Source organism: Amblyomma mixtum, chromosome 7, assembly GCF_055824585.1.
Source record: "Amblyomma mixtum isolate Tamu chromosome 7, ASM5582458v1, whole genome shotgun sequence".
Lineage (NCBI taxonomy): Eukaryota > Metazoa > Arthropoda > Arachnida > Ixodida > Ixodidae > Amblyomma > Amblyomma mixtum.
Window position 1 is genome coordinate 5,470,103 of NC_143018.1, and position 25,349 is coordinate 5,495,451.

The 25,349-nt window shown below is 48.2% G+C and overlaps 1 protein-coding gene across 1 annotated transcript in view; it reads right to left on the reverse strand.

Annotated features, from left to right (window-relative positions):
- Positions 1-4,978: 4,978 nt before the first annotated feature.
- Positions 4,979-25,349, reverse strand: part of Elp3 (elongator complex protein 3) — a 31,187-nt gene continuing 10,816 nt past the window's right edge. Inside the window, exons 11-16 of the mRNA XM_089551467.1 lie at positions 24,641-24,834; positions 21,387-21,543; positions 12,116-12,288; positions 9,362-9,416; positions 7,309-7,390; positions 4,979-5,976 (exon numbers count right to left, since the gene is read on the reverse strand). Of these exons, the coding sequence (XP_089407593.1) occupies positions 5,888-5,976; positions 7,309-7,390; positions 9,362-9,416; positions 12,116-12,288; positions 21,387-21,543; positions 24,641-24,834 (750 nt within the window). The 3' untranslated portion in view covers positions 4,979-5,887. The remainder of the gene's footprint in view (positions 5,977-7,308; positions 7,391-9,361; positions 9,417-12,115; positions 12,289-21,386; positions 21,544-24,640; positions 24,835-25,349) is intronic.

Here is a 25,349-nt window from a genome sequence, read left to right on the forward strand (position 1 = left end):
GTTGGCCTCTCTCGCTGAACGCCTATCACTGCAAAATTCAGTTCAAGCCAGGGAAGGCGTTGATTCCTGCCGACACCCTCAGCTGCTTGCCTGTGCGGCAGGAGCTGCAGAAGATGACGCTTGTATGTTTTTCTAACCAATCACCTATAGGCTCCGGTCCGCTGTCGGCGAGTGACACGATGACTGCTGATGATAGAGACCTCGTGCAAGTTAGCGAATGGCTGGCCACGATACTTGCAACCTGCTCAGGAGCCGCGCATACATGCACGGGAAAGAAGAATTGGCGTGAAAGTTGTGTACTGGGGCTATCGAGCGGTAATTCCAATGACTGAGCGGCAAGCAGTGCTGATGCGCACCAAGGAATGATGGCTATGAAGAACCTATGAAGAACGGCTATGAAGAACCTGGTACACAGAGATGGGAACATTGAGAAGCAGGTCAACACGTGTCCAATATGCATAGTACAAGCTCCTTTGCCTTGCCCGGACAGAGAGGAGGCGTGGTCAAGAATATATGTAGATTTTGCGGGTCCTATGGAAGGTCACATGTTGATGGTTGTGGTTGGTTCTCATACGAAATGGATCGAGGTTACCGCAATGAAGTGTGCTAGTACGGCAAAAACAACTGAAGCACTGCAGGCGCTGCTAAACCGGTTCGACTTGCCGAAGACCTTTGTGACTGATGATGAGTTGAAGTTTACTAGCGAGGAGTTCAGGGCATATCAAGCGCAACGGCGTCAGTCATTCGCGGACAGCTCCCTACATACCAGTCTAACTGGCGGAAAGGCAGGTACGGTCTGTTAAGCAAGGGTGAAACAACAACATACGCGGTAGTTTGCAAGGTCGTCTAGACCACATTCTTTCTCATTAGTAGCGTACTCGCCTCCCAAACGGGAAAAGCTAGGATTCGATGCTTCTCGAGTATCAGCCAAGCTCGTGTCACAAGCTTCTGCAGGTGTGTGCTGCAGCGGCTGTGCAGGTACATCGAAAACTACGGAGCAAGTGATAAATGGTGTGAAAAATAACAAGTTGTCTGTAATTGTACATAAATGCCTTGCTCGAATTGTTTGCCTCAATCTGTCGAAAATCTGAAACAGCTGATGAGCTGCGCTCAAATTTCGCATTAGGAAGTAGCGTAATCGTCGGCATTTTTTTTTTACTTCATTTCACCGGAATTCTACATCCTTTCTCTGCGAAACTTCGCCAACGCATTCATGAAAGTGAGAGGATACGTTTGACACCTTCGGAGCCTGATTCCGTCCACTTCCGACTATTTTGGCTCATTTTTTCTGCTGCCCTGAGCCGCCAACGCGCTAAGCCTAGCGCGCGACGCACTGCTGCGCTCTCCGCCACACCTGGGGCCATCGCGGCCCGGCTTCGCCGCCTGCGCCGCTGTCGTTCGCAAACCCCCAAGGAGCCAATATGGCCCACCAAGTCGAAGGCTTCTCCATCACCCCTGCCGAGCTTGCAGCCGACTCACACTGTATGTGCCGCCGTGAAGGCGCACAGTGCAGCCGCGGCACACCAGTCCAGCGTCTCGCCCCCGCCTGCCTCTAACGCATTCAATACCTCTCCTCCACCGCCCAACATCACCTCCTGTATTGGCACTCTACGTCGTCGCGTTCCCCTCCCTTGCCTGTGAGCGCAAGACTTCAAAATCTTCTTCAGACCGGGAGGGGGCTTGACCTCCACACTACTACCAACGGAGACAGCTGCAAATCCTCTGTACCCTTGCCAACATCGACTACGTCACCGCCCGCACCGCCGACCGCGTACGGATCAATCCGTACACTAACTCCCTCACTGTCAGCACCCCATCTGAGCCGCGCGCTCGTCTCTGCCTCCGGGTCTCGGAACTCCGCTTGGTTCCCATTGCGTATACCCCCTGCGTGCCTACATAGCCGTACCCGACAACGCCCTCCGCGGCATCATATACAACGACGCAGACTCCCAAACTCAGGAAGAAACAGTCCAAGACCTCTAATCTATGAATGTCAACACCACCCACGCCATCGCGCGTCAGATGGGGCGCTCCAAATCGATCCTCGTCACATTCGTCGGTACCACCACCCTCCCCAGCACCATCGAGATTAACTGCGGGATCTACTGATGCCACCCTTTCCGAACTAAAGCTGAGGCCTGCACGAACTGATGGGCTCTAGGCCACCGCGCAGATGTCTGTACGAAGCCCCTTATCACCGCTGCGGCCAGGGCCACAAGGCAGTCGAGCCCGCAACCTGCGTCTTCAGCTGCATCTTGTGCAAGGGGGCCCACATCACAGGCTCGCGCTCGTGCAGGCATCGATTCGACTGCAACGGCCCGTCGTCACCCACAGCCACCTCCAAGCCCCAACCTCCCTCAACAATGGCTCCCACCAGGCACATCCTCAAGACCTCCCAGCCTCCCGTGGTGGTGAAGAACTTTTATTATGCGAAGCATATTACTAGAGCTACACTACAGCCCGTCGAGCGCGACGGTGGAGCTACCATTGACCTTGAGCGTGACCACGTGACACCACGTGACGACATGACGTCACAGCAGAGGAGAGATGGGCTACCGGTACTGCCGGCTCGCGCGGTCGGCCGCGGCGGTGGAGGCTCCACATCAGAGGCGCGGCGGCTGACCACGTGACAACATGACGTCACAGCAGAGGAGAGATGGGCTGTCGGCATGCCGGCTCGCGCGGTCGGCCGCGGCGGTGGAGGCTCTACATCAGAGGCGCTGCAGCTGACCACGTGACGCTACAGCAGCGGTGCGACGCGCGTCTTTCCTTTTTTTCTCTTTCCTCTGCTCTTTTAACTCTCCTCTATCTGCACGTGGCAGCGGTGGTGGCTTGGCTCGAGCCAGTAGCAGGCCCGTGCTATTTCCTTTTCATCCTTCTCTCAGTCACAACAACAACAACAATCTCCGGGAACTTACGAGGCGGCCAGGTGTTGGGATGCCGCCTAGAAGCAGGGCTGATTTGAACGAGAAGCGAAAGCTTCAGAGTGCCACAGAGACCGATGAAGAGCGGGATGAACGTCTGGATAAGCGGCGTGCTCAATATGCGGCTCGGCGACAACGTTCTACAACAACTGAAGAACAAAGCGAGGAACTTTACCAAGCCTAGCCATCAATATGCTTCGCATTTGACTAGGCTTAACCTTAGCTAAGCCTCAGCCATTTTTTATTTGAAGGCCTAAAAAGAAACGAGTCATGCAGCAGCATTGCGGGCGGCTATCGGGCTGCCGGTTGTGGCGTCCGGGCCGTGCCTAGTCGCGACATCCTCCGTCCAGGTCACCAGCCGAAGTTGGAGATTCGGCCCGGTGCTGGGCAAAACAGCCTCCCACTGCTGCGGACTGCAGGTGCCAAGAGGCAGGGGGCAAGTGTGCCGGCCAGGAGAATGAATGTGAGCGTAGTCTGTTCTTGGGCTGTCACATAAGCGGCAGGCCGGCGAGTATGCTCCGGGGTGGAGGAGGGCAAGACGTGCGGGGCTGAGAAAGGTGTGGGCCTGAAGGTGGCGCCACAAGCGCTGGTGGCGCTGGGAAAGGGATTTGTGCGGAGGGGGGAAAGTGAGAGAGAGAGGCTGTAGTGTAAAGTAATATCATGGTATGTGAGGAGCGCGTCGAGCGCATCCATTCCCGGCGGGGACGGGCTTGCTCGGTCGGTCGAATCGCGAGCGATATAATTAGCCGCCTCGTTGCCAGGATAGCCCGCGTGAGCGGGCACCCAGATGATTTGGATGGGGCGAGAGGGGACGGTATGTGAACGTAAGATGCCGTTGGCCGGGGTCCTGTCGAACCGCGTAGTTATAGACCGCATGCTTGGAGTCACTGAAAATGTATTCCGCGGAGGTCTGCGTGATGGCAAGGGCCTCGGTTTCAACAGAGGTTGAAGTGTAGACTGAGGCAGTCAGAAAGAAAAAAAAGAAACGATTTTTATTTATTTTATTTACACAAATATTTTTGTGCGCTTTGTTGTTCAAAAATAACTGGCGAACGATATAGATCGTTATACCATTACTCATTCTTTGAATGTTAACGTTTACGCGAGCAATATTCATTTCGATACCAGGGGAAACAAGCCGACGGCTAAGATATCCCGCCACGGCATGTTCACGAAGGTCAAAGCACCTGCCCGGACATTTTACCAGTGGGAATAGCGGCCGTCATTACCCAGTTCTGGAAAGTGGCTTTGTTCCGCCCTCTCCGCTCCCCCCCCCTTAGGTCCGCCACTGGCACGTTGTGATACGTTCAAATCCTCGTTCTTTCCGAAGGCAATCGAAAGTGGAATGCGTTACCAAGTGAAATTCTTAACACTGCAAATGCTGATGTCTTTTGTCACAAAGTTGAAAGTTTTTTTCGGCCAAGCAAATGAGGTTACTTGACTGTGATTGTTATCGCTGTTCCTCTTTGCTTTTTACTCATGCTGTCCCACTCCTGAATGAGCCTGAAGAAGGCTCACAGTGTTACTAAATAAATAAATAAAAACCGGCGCAAACCGAGTGTGACCCCTCTTGTCTGCCACCGCCACACCCTCCTCCTCCACTTTCCACCTTTCTCTCTTGTGCCGCTAACCCCTCCTCCATCTTTTTTCTCGCCCTCTTTGTTATTGCTGCACTTTAATCCTTCGCCGATACGCAAGCCAGGAATGGGGGCCGAAAGGTTGAGCACTAAACTGTCTGAAGCACTGCAGTTTGTTTGCGAGCACGGATGGCAGTGGGGATACCTGCAATGCTTTCCGACTTCCAGGTAAAATACTGTATTTGTCGCTTGAAAGTGGCAATCTGTCGACTTCAGTTGGTCCTCAGTGTGCCTTTAATTTAACGCATAGGCATCAAAGGCACTTACCACTGCCTGCAAACTTAACATGAACGCATGGCTCAGACTAATATTAGTTGCTTGAAGAAGGCGGCACAAATAAATTCTACCACTACATGAGGCAGCCCTGAAGTGGCAATAAGCTGCATAATTTTCTGATACCCTCAGTAAGACAAGTAATCAGCAGTAAACAACACTTTATTTTCTGTACAGCCGCTGTTTGTGCTTCGTATGCAATAACTAGGGGTTGGACTTATCAGTTTTTATTTCAGAACCCAAGTTTTTTTTTTTATTCGACGTATTTTATTTCGGATGAATGAAATACTGACTTTTTTCGGCGACTCAATGCAGTAATTCTGTGTGATCAAAGGTCAACTGAAGTCTATCTCGGTGTTTTTGTCATCATGTAATTAGCACGCAAGTGGCAGTACTACGAGCTATGTAGAAAAAATTGCTGTCGTCATTGAAAAGAGTAACTGAAGTTAAATAAGACAGCCGGCAGAAGAAAACGCAAGTTGAAGCTTACTTCTAAGAACTAGGTTGACATGTTAATTAATGTTGCGTTGTCGCCCTGTGTAAAGCACGAGGGCAGGGCACCATATGTTTTGCGTGTTGATGGCAGCGCTCGAATTGCCACCCAGCTGTCGCAGTAGCCAGAACGTACTTTTTCGTTACTCCCATGCATGGTCTTGTGTTAGTGTCCTGCATGCAGCTGATTAACCTAATTAACCGACTAACTGCTCTAAGCAGGGGATGATAGGGAACGAACAGTGGTAAGCTAGCAGGCGACGAGGTCATGCTTCTCGGTCATCAGAGGTGTGTAAGCTTGCAGAGCAATAGCTCTAATCGCACCATCGTCGCATCATGCCCCTGGCTTTCCTGCTTTTTCAAATCTGACTGAGTCTAACTCGCATTCAACAGGCAGCTATTTATGCACTGCATGCCAAAAATACTGACCCCTTTTTCGGTTAAAACCGAATTTCGAAAACTGAATTCGGCGGACTTTTATTGGTTTTTTTCGGTTTAAACCGAAATGTCCAACCCATAGCAATACTAATCAAGTTTGCAAAAGAAATCTGGCCGAAGCATTCAAGCAGGATCAGCTACAAGCATTTTAGACATGTATGGGCCATCCAGTTCATAGCCCAATTTGCGGTAGTAGTTTCGTGTGCCCACACCTGCAACAAGACAGAAAAACCATTTTCTCATTAATACCTAGTCAACAACTTTTCAATATAATCAGGTCTTGATTCTTTTCGTTTCGTTTCTCTGTCCTCGTCTTTTTGCACTAGAAATGAAGCCAGATATGTGCCATGCAAGAATGCTCTCGCATCAAAGAACCACTGCGTGTCAATCATTCTGACTGTTCTTTTCCTTTCTTTCTCACCCTTTGTGTGTGCAAGTATACCTGGCATAAGCAAGAAATAAACAGTTGGAAGTGAATGTCAAGTTGAGAAAGGCCAATTGCACATATATGGGCATCAACCTGTTAAAACTATCATGTCATACCCTTAAAGGGGCTGCGAAACACTGCTTGGGGGGATACCGGCTATACTTCAAATGGATTCTTTATGTCACGCAGATGCTGACTTAAAAAGAATTACAGGAATCGATGCACAGGAACAGGAGTTATTCAGTGGAGAAATTTGAAAATACAAGCAAACAAAACGCTGCCCTCAACTCGATTTTGGCGGGGCTTCCCACTCCTATTTCGCTCTCCCAATGACGGCACCTGGCGCAACCAATCAAAACAGCCTGCCAGAGCACGTCGCAGAAGTTTGCACTCCATGGTTGCCTGCTCTCTGTAACGCGTTCTTGCTGAGACTGGCAGCGTCGTTTCCATGCCAGAGCCCCTGGTGGAGTATTTTTATTTTACTTGCCTTGCAGGGCTTTTATCTAAGACGAAGAAGTTGTTTTTGTTGATCGAATATAAAACACCGACAGGTGACATAATGTGCGTCTATTTATTCACACAAGTTGCAGTATATTTACTGTTTGTTCAATCATCAAGCTCGCGCCAGGTGATGTCATATCCGCTGCTGAAACCCGCCACTGTGTGGGGACACCATCAGAGCCATGAATTTGTTTTTGGGAGCACATTAAAATAATAAAAAATGGAATATTTGCGGTATTACCGACACTAATAGCACCACTGTAACTCACTGTTGACGATGCCTACCCCGTGACATCGTCAACATCGCTTCATCCTCTACTTTTCAAGAACATGTAACCGATCACCTTCAGTGCTAAATAATATTCGCTGTTTTGTTTGCTCATTTCATTAAAATCCCACCCCTTATGTAATACCCCCGATACAAGGGGGCCTTTAAGGTAAATAAACTGAACTGAACTGAACTGAACTAAGATTGTGTTTCTGGGCCCCTTTAAGGCAGAGGTTAAGTGTCCCCTCCCAGAGATCTTGAACTAACGAGGTTTCACAATCTACCATGGCAGGCAACAGGATAGCTTATGGTGGCTGGGGCAAAGCACGGTGCGGGGGAAGAGCTCACCAGAGATGACGGCCAGCTTGTGCGATCCGTGTTCCTCGCGGGCAATGCGCTCTGCTTCCTCCATGAGTAGCGTTCCAAAACCCTGTTGGCCAGAGAAGAATGACCACACTGAGATGGCCTACCACTGTCCAGGGAAAAGCAGCACTGTGTGCCCAACTACACATTGTGGGTAATTTTGGCCCCGGAGATACATCATGGCATCTTTCATGGGTTAAGCCACTGTCAAAGTGGCAGAAACAGAGCAGTTTGATTAAAGCTGTTTCATTCCTTCTGCGTCCCACCTTTTTGTCAAAGGTATTGCACTCTAAGAGCAGCTACTGGCAAAAGCTTTCAAGGGACACAGGACAACTGCTGCATATACTCGCAGCAACACGGCAAGGCAAGAGACACCGTCGCATTATGAAAGGCAATGCAATGACCCGGTCACTGCCACCAGAGAAGTGCTACGCGTGTGGCTGTCAAGTGACCCCACATTGCGGCATCTCGTTTGGGAGTGCGAGGGGCTTCAGACAACGCGGAACAAGCATCGCCCCACAGCAGAGAAGTTGGGGGGGGGGGGCTACTAGTTAGTGCATATTTCCAGAAAAGGGTTGTAGTGCCTGTTCCGTCTTGCTTGCTGTGTGTTGTCCTTTTCGATGCTACAACCCTTTTCTGGAAATACGCACCAACTAGCCCCCCAACAAGTATTCAGTTAAGATCTCAGTTTATATGAATTTGTAAAGTGCAACAAGGCTGTTTCTTGGCCCAGTTGGCTGCTGATAATTTTAGCGAAAACTTAAGCGCACAAGAAGCCGCTCTTCCTGTCATCTTGTGTGGTTATGTTTGTGTCGTAAGATGCCCTGGCCTGAGCGCACTGTGTGCAACGAGCAGCAATCCAGATGTAACATACAACCTTCCACCCCACTGCACGCGCGAGCTGCGACCACAGCATCAAGCATCAAGTATTTTCTGCCTGTACGCCGCCAACTCCACAACCGCACAGCGCCGTCGTTGCGAGCCAGCGATGGCAGACGGCCGTAAGCAGACCCTACCAGCCAAAAATAGATATGCGTAAATTCTGCAAACAAATTTAGTCTCTTTTGGGCGATATACGAGTATTTTTCGTGACCCCATGAGATTCGTATGATTGAGATTCACCCCATCCATACACATCAGCCGACGTTGCCACTATAGACCACATAAAACACTGTGCTTTCACCATGCATGCATCAATGATTCTTTACATAGTATGCACTAAAGGAGAAAAACTAAAGGGAATGTGCACACTGACTGAACACAACCACAAAGACATATGCCCCAGTAGAAAGAAGCCTCTTTCGCATTTGCAAACTTCACTGGTGCAGTCACTGGCTGTGACCGCTGCTCCTGTGACCCACAAAGAAGCACTGTGAGACGGTGCCACACACCTGTGAGATTCACAGGCTTCAAGCTTAGGCGGAACTAGAGATGAGAGCTTCAAGACACTGTTGCCTAATCACTGCTCATAAAGTGATTGCACTGGGATCGGCGGGAGGTACCTCTGTGACCCAGAGCGTCCGGCTACTCAGACATTCGAGTGCCCCGAGACAGCGATGAGTGCTCAAAAGAACCAGTTGGGCACATGAGAGCACCTTGAGTAAACTAATCAAAGACCCCTTACATAAATTTGTTTACTGACGAGTGCAAGGCAGCGAAACTGGCTTTTCTATATATCTTTTACAGGAGGTGCACACAACAACAAAAACACCAAACAAAGCACACAACTATGCCACTTCCTTCATGCAACTGAGTCTAAACGTGACTCCCATTAAACCATGAGCATGCAAACCTTACTCCAACTGAATCTCTGCCTAATAAAAGAGGTGAAAGAGGCTGGGAACTGTCGTGCCAAAATGAGGATTTCATATGTAGATCAAGAAAGGGCTGAACTCCATGGCTACCTCACTATGAATAACGCCATGCATGTTTAGCAGAAAAACTGTTCTGTCCTGTTATGTTAAGGCATGCAAATTTTGGTGACCGCACACAGCTATTGCCCTCAACGACGTGGATGGTCAGTAGCTCTGCAGCTCACCTGATGTTGGAACTTCGTGGGATCCCGGGCGCTCACTGGGACAACGCTGCCATACCTGTTGCTATTGGGTCAGGGCAAGCAGCACTCAACTTGTGAACAACAAATAGGGCCTTGGTTTCACCCTTACAAAGAATAAACGGTGAACTTTTGTGCCACAATTACAGCTGCATTACCATGCACTGCAACCACAGGAAGCTGTGTCAAAGCGACATGATATTTAGTGATAGGTCATCTAATATTTTAATCATTGCTGGTGGTTAAAGGTCCCTCAACCAGTGGGAGCAGTGACTCTCCTTCACTCCTTACCTTCCTATTCTACGCTAACTGTAGTGGCACTCACTCAAGCTGCTGACCACAATCGCGATGGTGTACTACTCGCAATATTAACGTTTGGCGGGCACGCGCCACTCTCCGCCTGCAAAAGTCCTAGCATCATCACCCCCAACAAACCCAAGCCCCCGTGGCAAGGGTCAGGACATCAGGAGCAATGGGAGGCTGTACTGTACAGCTCGCTGCCAGAGATATACAGCTTCTGACAGTGGGATGGGCCCGAGGGGTCGCCAAAGCACAACAGTGCCTGGCCATCTAGAGCGACTCGAGGGCCCACCGTCATCCTGCTTCCTCTTTTCCACTCCCCCCTACCACTTGGTTCCTTCATGAACCAATAAAGTTGTTACCTACCTACCTAACTCTCCTGCCAGCTCGTCCCGTCCGAACGTTCGCTCATAACCATGCTGGTGAGTCAGACGTCCCCGATTCCTTAGCGCATTTTGTTGCCAGCTGGCGTTACTGTTGTTGCAGCAACAAATGCACTTTGCTGCCCGCTCGTTTATATAGCCTCACACGAACTGAGCAGTCTCGTTCAACTCAAGAAAGGGCTTTGTTCACTCGAACTTTGCGTTTGCACAGCTGCTCGGTACATTTCACCAGCGAGTCAAGCAATGCACCATGAGGCCCTTGTGTACGCCATTTCCCCTCCCGTGACCTACGTTAAAGGCATGCGGAGTGTGTTTCAGAAATCTTGCAGATCCAGTGGAGCCCCCCAGGCTTGCTGCCCTGAGCACATCGTCACGCTGCTGCCTGCTGCGACGAAGCTGCCTGTATCCTGTTTAGCGCATCCATCCGGGCCAGCCGCGGCGAGACTAGTCAGCAGCCACCTTCAACTGCCGTCACCCTGGTGACTACAGCAAAATCCTGGCCTGCAGTTTTCAACCGGCCTTTTCTTCATGGGCCTGCGGACACGTAGTCCACAGGCAATGCGAGTCGTCTCAGTGGAGACCTTCACGCCGCCTTCGGAATACCGTGGAAGTCTGCGTGGATGCTGTCGGTGTGACCTCTGCTGCAAGACCTGCCTCAAGTGCATGAAGACCGGGAACTCCTCCATAGCATGTACTTTCAGGCGCGTGGGTCTATTTATGGTTGGGGGGACGTAGGGACTTTGCCCCCTCGTCTTCCTCTTTGGTTGGCTTCCCCGCGATGCACCCTCCTTAGCCATTTTAATTACCTTAACTAACAAGGGAGGGTGCCAGCGTCGCAGCGCCACGAGCGCCACGGATGGTGTAATTGCTGCGCGCATGTGGAAGAGACGGTGCTCTTCGGCTCAGGATTTTGCTGCATACAAACGTGTCGACGCGGCTCCGTTCTCCGCCAGCGGGCCCACGAAGTTATAGTTCAAGCGGAAAAGCAGCGTTCCACCCTGCTTCCACACTTGCATGTGGCCTGAATAACCAGTAGCGAACTGAACCACCAAACTGAAAACGATCCTGTAGTCTCGGATTCAGGTGCAACGCGCGCACTGGAGGTCAGAATCGAAAGTTTACCCTTGTGCTACCTATTGCTTGTCCGAGGAGGTGACTCCCAGCGCGAACATGGCGGCTAAAAGGCGCGCAACTTGAAATTTTTTACGGAACCTATTTGCATACGAATCAACGACTTCCTTTTTTTGCTGCAAACAGATTGGCCCCCAAATTTACGATGGCCGTTTATCTGAAGACAGGTCGACCTAAGCCTCTAACCACAGTACACTACTCACAGGAACGGTGTAGGCCAACATTCCGCGCAGTCAAACCGTCACGAGCACATAGCAAGAATGCTCGCATCACGGGACGACGCTATTAGGTGTGGGAGGTGCTTCGATGCTAGCGCCTCCAATCCGACCGTGCCTTGATGAAGCGCCGAAACCGGAATCCGCGGCCGCGCTGCAGTGAAGCACATCTTCTCCTCTGTGGGCGTATGCTTCGGCGGCCCGCAAGCCGCACCGATAAGTTTTTGAGCTGGGAGTACTTCGCATATGAAACATCAGAATCGCTCTGCAGCGCCACTTTGCGGCTCCGAGGAGTCATCGCTTCACCGGTTTGCGGCGAAATCGAGATTGGATGTCCACGCACAGCACCCCAGCTCTTCGAATTAACCGGTCTCAATTACGTACATTAGAAATTACGGGACAGCAGAAATTCTTTCAATCATCTGGGATTTCAAATTAAAAAAGTTTGGATTATCGAGGTTTCACTGTGTTTGCTTCGATATTCGAAATTTTCAAACATTCACACAACCCTAAAAACAAGCGTAGCTTTATGGACAACTCCGTCCACTCTTTGGTCAAGGTAAAAATCGACGCTGTAGCTTTTTCTGGGCATACTGATGTTTGTTTGGCAGCAAGAGACCCATGTGCTTCCGAGGGAAACTGGATTGAAACATTTTTCTGCCCCTGGGGGGACAGTGCAGGGCAAGAAGCGATTCAGTGGGAAAGGATACACGTGCAGCTCGCGCACGAGGGAGCACCCGTCGAGCAGCTCGGGGCGGAAGGTGTCTGGCGAACACTGGCGCAGACGCAGCAGCCCCACCAGGATGTCCTGACGGGGGTCCTCGTACGACAGGAACGTCTCCCAGCCCCCATTGGCGACGTAGTCCCGACGCACCAGTTCCACCTGCACAACCAGCAACAACAGCCGCATCAAGGGACATCTCTCAGACTACACCTCACATGCAAGAACAGACCGAAAGCTGGAACGCTGAGGAAAGTTTGGGAATGAATTTACAGTCGACGGCCGAAAGTTCAGTACCCTGATTTTTCGGACATGCGTGTCCACGGAGCCAATGTATAAGAGCTCCTGAAATTTTGGACACACTGCAACCAACTGCTCAATTTTTCGGACCTTGTTCGCGCTCGCCGTCAATACCCAAGCCACCTAATGCGCACAATGCAACCTCATTAATTCAAACTGCAAGGAAGATTTTTGGTGACACTGATGTGTTGTTTCGTCATTCTGACCAGCGCATTAGAAAAATTGCTGAAGCCTTTCAATATTATATTATCCCCAATATTATCCAGAAAGATATAGGGTGCGTGAGTGCGCCATCTGTAACATTATCTGTTAGGGAAATGAAAATGCTACACAGTGGATAGCGATTCTGCGAATACACATGTGCTTTTAAAGCGGTTTTACCTTTTTTAGTACTATGAGATTGTTGACATTGCGCATGTGCGCTATTTTTTCGTGTGTGTTGTTTTCGTGTGTGTATATTATGACATGCTTCTTCCTAATATCAGTTGTAAGTTCAGTGCTGTGTGTGTCTTGTCTCCTTCTTGGTCTGTGTGTTAGTTAGTTAGTTATATTGATTTTTATGGCGCAAAAGCAACTGAGGCTATGCTGCGCCAAACACAAGGTTAGAGTTTTTGTTAATGGTGAAGCTTTTTAAAAATACTTAGAGTTTGTTTAAAACGTTGGCTTCCTTGAGAAACCTAAAAATACATGAAATGTCAACCAGTGCTCGATCACCTAAGAGTAGCATGGGGTGTAATGGGATGCTTTCCCTGTAAAATGTTGTGAAATATTTCTTTCTTAGTTCTTCTAATTTTATGCATGAAATTAAAATGTGGTTCACAGTGAGTTCAGCACCACACATTTCACAGAGAGGTTTGTTTTGTTTGGCTAGCAGAAAGTTGTGCGTGAGGTGGGTGTGTCCAATGCGGAGCCGACATAAAATAACTTCGGTAAAACGTTCTTGATGCCTACATGATTGCCATTCCCCTAAAATTGGTTTCACAGAATGTAATTTGTTGTTTACGTGATCTTGCCATGCGGCCTGCCACTTATTTCTGAGTTTACTGTTGATAAACTTTAAGCAATCCCTGTGCGGTATGCTCACTTGTTTTATTTGGCCATTCCGGGCTTGTGCAGCGCATACATCTGCTTTTTCATTAGACAGTTTTAGCTGTGCGTCCGCAAAAGCTGTGCGTACGCTACGGGCGCACCTTACGCGCAGTGCCACCCGTCCTGGCAACGACAGTTTTAGTTGGGAGGGGCTAGCGTAGCGTCCGGGAAGCGCATGATACAGTGGCGCCATCTAGCGACAGCAAGTCAAAGCTTCTCAACTGTGTGCTGAGGAAACTTTTTCCTCTTTTATTAATGGCAGTGGTGGTTGCATTCGAAAGCTTTGTTTCTTTTTTAATGTAAATCAATTGAATCAAATGAAAATATAAATGCTAGCGCAAAGTTGGAGAAGTACTTTACCGGAGGTCGTTGCTATGACGACAGTGTACGCCGTAGATAGTTAGGCTTAACACCAAGAAATTCTTCGATTTATCTAAAAAACGATGACTATTTGTCACATATATTGTTACGGAGGGGTGAGAATGCACAAAATAAAAGCGAATACAACCGTTTAGAGCGAGCTATCGCGTCGAAAAATGCAGCGGCGATGCAGTATTTGGTCCGAAGCGGGCGTGCAGGGCGCCGCCATGTTGCCAACGTTAACCACGCAAGCCACGCAAGCAACGCAACGCAAAGTCCGCTGGCTTGCGTACGTACGCAAGACGCACGGATCGCGCTTGCGTTCTGCGCATGCGCACTACGGTCCCCGCAAGCTCCTTGCGTACGCTAAGCCCTTGCGGACGCACAGCTAAAACTGTCTATTACCTACGATTCCAACATGGCTAGGAACCCAGCAGAATTTAATGTTACGTTTTTGTTTTGTGATTTTAACAATGTTATGTATGATGTTACCTATTATGGGTTCAGCAGCATTTCTGGAGTGCAGTGCTTTGAGCATACTCAGGGAATCGGTGTAAATGATGCTATTTTTGATATTCTCTCTTACTATTTTTTCCACAGCTACAAAGATGGCATAACACTCAGCAGTAAAAACCGATGCGCATTCTGGTAGTCGCATTATCTGTTTGTTTTTTCCTTGGATTACTGCACTTCCAACGTGATTTTCTGTTTTTGAGCCATCGGTATAAAATTCAATGTAAGTGTCATACTTTTCTTGTAGTGCAAAGAATTCCTGTAATATGTACTCATTTGGCGTTTGCTTTTTATCTAAATGTGTCATTGTGAGGTCACATACTGAAGGCAGGCTGTACCATGGTGGTAAATATTCATTCCTTTGTGCAATATTCGGTAGGGCATCTAGTACTGTTAGCTCTTCACATTTGTCTTCAAAGCGCAGCAGTAATGGTCTGATAGAATGTGGTTTGTTGATGAATAATCTTTTAGATGGGCACTTGGTTACAACTGGATGGCAGAGATGTTTCGGAAGAGAACGGATTTTTAAGACATATGAGCATGTAAGGGCGATTCTTCGATCCTCAAGAGCGGCTTCATTAGTTTCAACGTAAAGGCTAACTACTGGTGATGTTCTGTATGCTCCGGATGATAGGCGCAGACCAAGATTATGAATGGGGTCTAATCTTTTTAAGTAGGATGCTCTTGCCGAACCATATACTATGCACCCGTAGTCCAGCTTGGAGCGCACCAGAGAGCGATATATTTGTAAAAGGCTTGCTCTATCGGACCCCCACCGCTTCCGTGAGAGAACTTTTAATATATTGAGGGCTTGAGAAGCTTTCTTTTTAAGGTTGTTAATATGTGGTAGAAATGTGAGTTTCTTGTCGAAAGTTACGCCTAAAAATTTGTGTTCTAGTTTAATTGGTAGCGCAGTGTGATTCAAGTATAGACTGGGATCGACCTGTAGGCCTCGTCGCAATGAAAAAAGAACAGCTACTGTTTTTTGAGGAGAAAATTTAAACCCATTTATGTCTGCCCAAGCACCTAGTTTATTTAGTGTGATTTGTATTTGTCTCTCACAGGTTGATATACTGCAGGACGTGCATGCTATTTGTAGGTCATCTACATAAACTGAATACATTATGGACTTGGGTATTACTTTAGCTAAGGAATTCATTTTGACTATGAAAAGTGTCGTGCTTAGAATGCACCCCTGGGGTACGCCGTTCTCTTGGGTAAAAGTCATGGAGAGAGTTGCTCCTAGGCGGACTCGGAATATGCGGTTAGTCAGGAAGTCGTTCAAGCAGTTCAACATCCTGCCGCGGATACCTAGCTCTGCTAGGTCACGGAGGATGCCGAACTTCCACGTAGTATCGTAGGCCTTCTCCAAGTCGAAGAAGACCCCAATACAGTGCTGCTTGTGGATGAACGCCTCCCGGATGATGTTTTCCAGGCGGACAAGGTGATCTGTGGTGGAGCATGTTTTCTTAAACCCACATTGGTGTTTATCTAGTAGTTGCCGAGATTCAAGTATGAAGGTCAATCTAATGTTTATTACACTTTCGAAAGATTTAGCAATGCAGCTGGTGAGGGCTATTGGTCTGTAACTGCTAGGACTTGTTGGTGGTTTTCCGGGTTTGAGAAAAGGTATTATGACTGCTTTTTTCCACTCGTCAGGTATATTGCCAGTTATCCAGATTTTATTAAAGAATTTTAACAGTGCCTCTACAGCAGCCTCGGAGAGATGTGCAAGCATAGCGTAATGCACGTTGTCTGGTCCCGGTGCTGTCTTTTTGCCAGAAGATAGTACCTTATTTAATTCTTCTAGTGTGAGAGGCTGGTTATAATCCTCATGAACACCTGCTCCAGATGGGAATCTTTGTTTCTCAGCTATTGCTTTGTGTTTTTGAAAGGTGTTTGTGTAGTTGGATGAGCTTGAGATCTCAGCAAAATGCTCGCCCAGTATGTTGGCCTGTTCTTCTAAAGATGTTTGTGTCCCGGGTGCTGTCAAGAGAGGAAGTGTGAAAGGGGTATGGTCACCAGTAAATTTACGCACTTTTTCCCACATTTTCTTTGATGTTATTGAACTATTTATTAAGGAGACATATTTCTGCCAAGAGGTTTTCTCTGCATTTCTTCGCACATACCGCGCTCTGGCTTTTGCCTTCTTAAAGGTGAGTAGGTTCTCTGCAGTGGGATATCGACGCAGAGCGCTCCAGGCTTTCTTTTGTTGTTTTTTTGCTAATGTGCATTCTTTTGTCCACCACACTTTGTGTTTCTTTTGTGCAAGTCCTGTTGTTTGTGGTATAGCGAGTGTTGCGGCCGATATTATGCATTCAGTAAACTTCTCATTAATTTCATCTGTGCTAAGGTCGTCACAAAATTCCTTTTCCAGAGTGGCACTTTTTGTAAAAAGTGACCAGTCGGCGAGCTGAATTTTCCAGCGCCGTGGCCTTGTGGGGATGATTGGAGTGGACGATGAGAGCCTGATGATGGTAGGTAAGTGATCGCTGCCCATGGGGTCATTTAAAACATCCCATTTAAAATCGTTAAAAAGTAATGGTGATGCGAAAGCTAAATCGAGAGAGCTCATTTTTGCTGAGCTTGGACAGCAATATGTGGCTTTTCCCGTATTTAAAAGACAGACATTATTAGAAAGTATAAAATCTTCGATTGTTTGTCCTCTAGAGTCACAGCGTTCGCTTCCCCAAAACGGAGAGTGAGCGTTAAAATCGCCAACTACCAGAAATGGCTCCGGCAGTTCATCGATCAGGCCTTCTAGATCTTGGCATGTCAATGTGATGTGTGGGGGGAGGTATACGGAACATATTGTTATGGTTTTGTAGCTGATGACGCTAACCGCAACCGCCTCAAGTTTCGTTTTCAGTTTGATTTCTTGAGCCGGGACACCGCTTTGGGTGATGATTGCGACGCCTCCCGACAGTCTATTTGCATGTTCGCGATCACGTCTAAAAGTTTTATAATGTTTTAAGATATTTGAATGTTGTGGACCAAGATTGGTCTCCTGGAGACATAGGGCTAGAGGCATCACTGACCCTAGAATATGAGTTATATCACTGTAGTTCCTCAACATTCCTCTACAGTTCCATTGTATTATGAAAGCCATCTTAGTTTTGTGTTTGTACTGATTGAAAAAACTAGATCAAGTTGTTTATGGCCCCGTGACTCGGGGCCTGTCTCTTTTTGACCGATCCAGGGAGCTCCGCCGACCATCCGACGTGGACGGCAAGGGGCTGCCCGGGGTCGTGTCCATCGCCTCTGCGGAGGCACTGGACGACCGTGCAGGAGGCACATTGATTTTCGAATTTGACCTCGACCTGTGGGAAGAGGTCTTTGGGCCCGCCGACCCGGGGGTCTGCGTCCCCTCCTTTGGGGTAGGCGGAGTAGCGTGAGCTACTCCACCAGACGGCGCGGATGGCCCCACCACAGGCTCACTACGTGTGGCCTGGACAGGTGCCGAAGCCTGGTGTGGTGCGCCGCGCCCACGCACCACATCGGCGAAGTTTGTTTTTGCAGTGAAGGTGAATTTGTTTGTTTGAGAGTATTGCCTTCTTGCTTCTTTGAAAGAAATGTTTTGCGTAGTCTTGAGAGTAATGATTTCTTTCTCTTTTTTCCAGGACGGACAAGCCCTGGAGTAGGCAGCATGGTCGCCATCACAGTTTGCACACCGTAGGTTAGCAACACATTCTTCGGATTGGTGGTCCTTCGAAGAGCATTTTGCGCAAGTTTTGCGGCCGCGACAACTCTGGGAGCCGTGGCCAAATCTCTGGCAGTTGAAACATCTGCGTGGGTTGGGAATATACGGTCTTACATTTATTTTCAGGTAGCCTACTTCAATGGATTCGGGTAATGTGCTCATGTTGAATGTCAAGATCAGGTGTTTGGTGTCCACTTCTTTGCCATCCTTCCGGATCTTGATCCGGTGGACATCTATAACTTCTTGGTCAGTAAGTCCTTCGAGCATTTCCTTTTCAGAAAGGTGGACAAAATCTATTTCAGAGATGACGCCTCGTACAGTATTCAGAGACCGATGTGGGGTCACAGAGACAGGGATGTCCCCAATGGATACAATTGTTGCAACTTTTGAGTGTTGTATGCTGTCGCGCAGTTCAAGAAGTAAGTCGCCACTGGCCATTTTTGACACCTTGTAGCCAAGGCCTAAGGCATCCGTCAAGCGTTTTGAGACTTGGAATGGGGATATTATCCTTGCTTGTGTTTCTTCTGCTTTACTGTGAATGACATGAAATTTTGGAAAGGATACTTTTCTTTTCTGGAAAAAGTCATCTGCTTCGGTCCGCCCTCTCTTGAGAGAGCGATCAAGTTTTGAAAGGGGGGGAGCCATAAAAAAATGTAGTTTTTCGGTCATGGTGCCAGCCACCCACCATGGAGTCCAACAAGGGGACGCGACAGGTACTTGAAAGAAAGTCCTGCCCACGCCAGCTGTACACCTTAACTATAACCTAATATGACTCAACTCAGGGTAGTTGGTCACACACGGTTAACCCTCGCCGCCAGGAAAAAGAAAAAAACAAAGAAGAGAGGAGGATACAGGAAAGTTGTAAGAAAGGAAATAGGAAAGTGAAAAGTAGAGGGGAGGACAGGAAAAGGCGACTGCCGATTTCCCCCGGTCGGGTCAGGCCGGAGGTGCCGTCTACAGGAAGCTGGGGCCAAAGTGGTGTGTTGCTTCCGCCGAGGGGCCTTAAGGGTCCAAACGCTCGGCATCGGCTCAACCACCAGGATCCCCTTTTCCCCGGACACGGCGATGCCACGCACGGCTAAGCGCGGATGCTCGGGTCCGTGGTGACGCATTGTTCACCATCATCCCCCTGAGGGGATGTCCCTGCGGATGCTCGGGTTAACCCCGTGGTGTCGCCACTCACCAACGTCTGCATGCTGCAGACGCCTCCCTGCGGGGAGGTCTGTGTGTGTTTGCGCTGTTGAACCATCACTATGAAGATTGAAAACTTGGTCAAACAAATGAAATTCAAGCCTCAAGGGAGCCTCTTAAATTGCGGAGCTGAAGTTGTTTGCGAGTCGGGACCCATCGGTTTTGAATTCGTACTGTACTTGGACGTTGGCCACCACACGACCTTCAACAGTAGTCACAGTTCGTGGAGCTCATCTCTGCAGAGTCTTTCGTCCAGAAAACGATGGATACGAGAACTAGCAGCAGCGAAGCGCGTGGGAGGCGTGCGGCTTCACGAAGACAGCAAGCGCGGAAAATGGTGATGCTTTTCAAAGCGAGGTTGGCGTGCCTACGGCCAAACGCACCGCAACCCTGCCTTTTATATACTGTTGCCTCAATGAGAGGCATGACGCGTCTCACTAGTATACGCAAGCCACTACAGAGTGCATATCGCTGGTTGCCATGCTCATTTTGGCTCTAATCACTAGTCCTAATTATGAAGGAAAACACCAATGGAGTGCTTGCTTCGGTTGTTTGTTGGCACTTATCATTTCACAATCTTCGCCTTATTTCCCTTACATGATCCGGATCTGTGGAGACTAGCTGTCCTAAGTAGACTTATTCCCTTACCATTTCCAGCACCTCGCTACCAACTGCAAACTGCTGTTCCCTTGCGAGACGGTTGAACATTACTTTGGTTCTCTGCGTGTTAATTTTTAGACCCACCGTTTTGCTCTGCCTGTATAATTCATTGACCATGCTCTGCAATTCATCTCCTGAGTGACTTAGCAAGGCAATGTCATCAACGAATCGCAAACGACTTAGGTATTCTCCATTAACTCTTATCCCCAACTGATCGGCAGCATGTGAAGAATCGAATAGTAAAGGCTTGAGCCTACGATGCTTAGTGCACTTTGATTTGGTGCTGACAGAACATTAAGTAACAAAACTTTGAAAGCATTTTTTCTGCTTAATTTTTTATTTCAGTTTTCTTAGTGAATTCAGCAAACCCTGTCTGCCTTTCAGCGCATTTCAGCAATTGCCTCTTTTTTTTCCTACTACATTTCCAGCCGCAAACTCTATTTGCTTTGATTCAAAAATATTCGTTTCACTTCTAAACTATTCGAACAGAACTACTATTCACTTCGCATTTGTTTCGAACTGGAAACTGACTATTCACACGTGCCTAATTAAGACTTTAAATGCGATTTTACGGCTCTCTCAGGGCAGCATCCAAGTGGTGCCATTACCCACAGGATGCAAATAAAAATTAATTTGGACTGTGGGGCCTCGATATACCAATGATGCTTCCCTGCATATAACGACATAATACTGTCCAAAGGCAGAGGCTAGAATGTGTCAGAAGGGGATATGCTTTGGCTTGTTGGTTCATATTTGAAAGGTGAAAAACGTAGCGCAAAGAGACGAGGACACAGAAAGACAGACAACACATGGCGCTAACTTCCAACACTGGTTTATTTCAGAAAGGAAAGGTGGTTTTATATCGACATCAAGACCAACACGCCGCTAGCAAAGTGTATCAGCCAGATATGCGAGCTCTTTTGCCAGCAATGAAACAGAGGCGGTACTAACACAATCATCTTTCAAAAGTGATACTATTCATTCCACTTCTATGATTTCTCGTGTCATGATAGGCGTGTAATGATAGGCTTCGAGAGCATGGGTGTGACGTAGATGATATGCGTGGAAAAGGGTTGTCAGCCCACTGCCGTGGGTGTCACTGCATACCGCTTCTTGAACAATGCATGGTTCTAAAAGTGCACAATAACCGGTTGACACGAGAAATCATAGAAGCGGAATGGATATCACTTTTGAAAGATGATTGTGTGTCAGTACCCCCTCTGTTTCATTGCTGGCAAAAGAGCTCGCATATCTGGCTGATACGCTTTGCTAGCGCATGGTTTGACGGCATGTTGGTCTTGATTTCGATATAAAAACCACCTTTCCTCTCTGAAATAAACCAGTGTTGGAAGTTAGCGCCGTGTGTTGTCTGTCTTTCTGTGTCCTTGTCTCTTTGCGCTACGTTTTTACCTTTCTAGAATGTGTGGGTACCACACTCTGTCCTCACCTGATCGGGCTGCACCCTGTGATGGATCTCCTGGATGCCCACTTCACGCGTACGCACATCGCGACACCTGGTGCCGAAGTCCTTCATACGCGCCAAAGCCAGCTCCCGCAGGTTGCCATGTTCCACACCAGAGGTCACCAGAGGCATCGGGATGTCCCTGCAAAGTCATACAGTGCACACCAGCGCTGCAGAGTGACTAGTCATGACAACCATTAACACTTTAAACACCAAATATATTCCTAAAAAACGAAGCAAAATCCCCGAATATTCTCGCAATTTTTGCCGAAAATGATTGTTGTCAGGCTTAAAACACACGCTAAAGACACGAAATGAGTTGTTCATGGGCAAATACTGCCCTCTAGTGTTCAAAACTGCAACCAATGTAACTGCTGACCGTAAATCGCGATGGGAGCAGCGCAACATCAGGCTGAACGAGTGTGACTCGTCACTGGTGATTTTGGTGCAATCTCCCAAGACGAGTAGAGATCGAGGTTGGTGGTTAAAGGGCTAAACAAAACCCCTCGTAGTGCCTCGAGCTGTCATTTCTTGGTAGGTTCAGGAAATTAATGTTTTCTGTTTCTCCTTCAGTGCTCTGAGGGTGAGAGAAATGCACTGTACTCTGGAACAACTTTTCCTGGGAATGATGTGGAAACTACAGAGCTGAAATGTGCCCTCTCTTCCTATGCAGCAGAATACAGTTGTTGAATTGAATTCATTTACATGGGACATGGTGGGGACGAGATAAAAAGCCGCATTTCGCAGCTTGACTTGCAATTATTAGTTATATTGTTAATATTTGTTATTTAAAAGGCATATTTCTAACATGACTGCCAACGTTCAACATCGGAAGTCACGGAAAAAACTATTTTCTTGATTACAATCAACGTCCGCATACAAGAAGCCCCCATGATGGCACCAGCTACCCCAGCAACGCAATGAATGTGTACGCAGAGACAGGAATGTGCCAGGCCGCCATGTGCACGGTCATGCGGCCTAACTACAGTCAAACCTGGATGTAACAAACCTCCATGTAGCGAATTCCTCGACATTACGAAGTTTCAATTCCCCAACGCCACCCCCATTGAAGCGCGTGTATTTGAGATTTCCGTGTAATGAAGGTGTCGCGGCGGTTGACCTTGATTTAACGAAGTGGCTACGACATCTATACGTTAGCTAGTGCCGAGTTATTTGAAATTTGGCAGAACCACGCAAAAGTTTCATAATGCTAAAGCTCGAACTGACGTGAGAGGAAAGTCGATCATAACGAGCGACCGCAGTTGATAGAGCGTGCTGTGCTCTAGCGCCATCGGCGTATCTGCGATACTTTCTCTTTTGGTATGTCATATCACGTGACGTTACAAGAGTTCATGCTCAAAAGCAGCGAAAAATAATAGGGCATAGCAAAAAAAGAAACAAAACCAACAGTGCACAGCCATCGCTGCCACGTGGTTGCTCATGTGATTCCGACGCCGATAGCTACCGGGCGTCGGGAGCGGGGACGGCACGGAGCACCGGTGGTGCAAGGTGGGAAGTCCGTTTCCTGGACCAACAGCGAGGGAAAGACCGAGAGAGGGAACATGCGGGTGAACATGTTTTGCTTTGTGTACTTTGCTGTGTAATTTGTCACCCCCCTGAGCAATGTAACAGGTGACGGGGCCACGTCAGGCAAAAAATGAATTGCCTTTTGTCCCGTCACCTCTGACAAATCGATGTCAAAAATAAACTTCACTTCACTTCACTTCAGAAGCACATGCCTCCGCAGTAGGTCTACGACGGCAGTGCAGCCGCCGCCCCCCCCCCCCCCCCCCCCCTACTCGTAGCAACGTTGCGTGAGCCGTGGCGGAGGTGGTGGCGGCTGCTGCCGCAGTCGCACTATCAACGCGATCACGAAACGCTGCTCCGCATTTATGACATCAAGTATCAAGTAACGCTGTTTTCTGTACACATTTTCAAGGTGATTTCACCAGCATTTATTTCTTACTTTGGTTTTAATTCCGCAATGTCCTTTCAACTCTTCTCGCAAAAACTGCATGTAACGAAAACTTGGATGCAACGAAAAATCTCGAACTTTTCTCAACTTCGTTATAACCAGGTTTAAATGTATATGGCAGAATGACATAGTTAAGGACGCTCTGCCCCTGAAGCCCTCTCTTCACTGCCAGTAGAGATGCAGATGTCGCAGAAGTGCCAGGTGATCTTTGAGGGCCACTTGACAGCGTTTAATGTGTTCCTTCATTGCTTTGCCCTTCCTGCTTTTACCTGAGTAAGCCCAGAATCCTACGTCAACACAGCAGAAGTTAACACATCTCTCAGCTTCACTCAAAGGGAATGACCGGTACAAATGCAGTTTGTCACGGGCAACACTTTATGCCCCGTGAAACAATTCAGTGTCAATCCTTGGCACGCTTGGAAAGGTGCCCACACTTGCCATGTTTGGGAGAGCCGAGCACCAGTCTGAGGAATGCTTTCACTCTTCAAAAGGTTCTCACTGCAACCTGGTTTTAAGGCGGAAGCCTTTAATGCCTCATAGTTGTAAGCAGGAGTTGTCGACAGAAATGTCATGCTTTTCAATTGGTCGGAACGGTCGTGACGTCACAGTGCACGAATTTCAAACGGGGCCAATTGTACTTAGGCTAGTAACTATGCAACCAATTAAAGGGATCGTATAGTGATGCTCCAAGTAAGTGCGACTGAGTTTAGTTAATTGCTCAATTACCCAATTAACCTTTCTAGTCAGGCCAGATAAATAAAAAACCAAGCAGGAATTTGGTCGAGCTTGGGAATCGAACCCTGGTCTCCGGAGTGCGATACGAGCATGCTGAGCATGCTAGCCACTCCGCCATGCCAGCTCGATGGTTTGGAATGAACAAAGGCGTGTCTAGTAAATAGGGTGTCTTCGCTCACTCCCATCTTCCTCCCTTCCAGTTACAGGGAGGTTTAGGTGTCCACCGAGATATGAGAAACAGATACAGTTCCTTTCCTCAAAAACCAATTCTATGAACTCCCTGGCACCATTGCAAGACGCTGTCGCGTTCCACTCTTAGAGGCGAAGCTTAACATCTTAACCACACATAAGCGACCCAAGCAGCAACACTGAGCTTAAGGCTTTCGCCTCACCGCACTTTGGGTCAACCAAGTGCCCCCCTTGAATTTCTTTTGAACCTCTCCACATGAATGATAGCCTGCTGCTGTGGTATCTGGGCGCGTACATAGGCATTTTCACGGCACACTGCAACCTGTCCGTGAGCACACACCTCTGCACGCGGTAGATGCGCGTCCAGGGAGGCACCAGGGCCAGGATGCGGGCAATGAGGTCCACCAGGAATCCCGGGGGGTAACTGCGGTAACGTCCCGTCTTCCACAACTCATACAGGCCTGTGCCCCGCATCACCAGCGTAGGGTAGATTTTGAGGCCGTCCATGCGGAATGCTGGGTTCTCAAACAGCTCCTGTCCCCAGGGAGAGGTCATTTTAGAGCTCTGTTAATTACATCTAACACACTGACAATGGCAGTGTTTAAGGGGGGACGAGGGTCTTAAAAAGAAAACTTTATTAATTTAGTCATAGTTATGAAATTTTCAGGGCACATGTATTTTTGTGCGCTGATCCTAGATATATCATTTAATTTCCTGTAAAACAATTCCTTGAGCACTTATGCACTTTTTATGCAAGCATTTTGCGAAGAGTTTTGAAGAAAATTTGCTGCGGGAAACTCGCTGAAATGTATGCCATTGGGTTCTCTTGACACCAAGGAATACAATAAGGGTAAAATTGTCTTCCTGCCTATCATAGAACTTAAGTTATAGAGTTTTGAAGTTGTCGCTTCAGAAATGAGTAGGAAAGTGCGTATTCCTGTTTCTGAAGTGGCAGTTTCAGTACCCTATTACTCAAGTTCTATGAGAGCCAGGATGATAACTTTACCCTTATTGTATTCCTTGGTGTCAAGAGAGCCCAATGACATGAC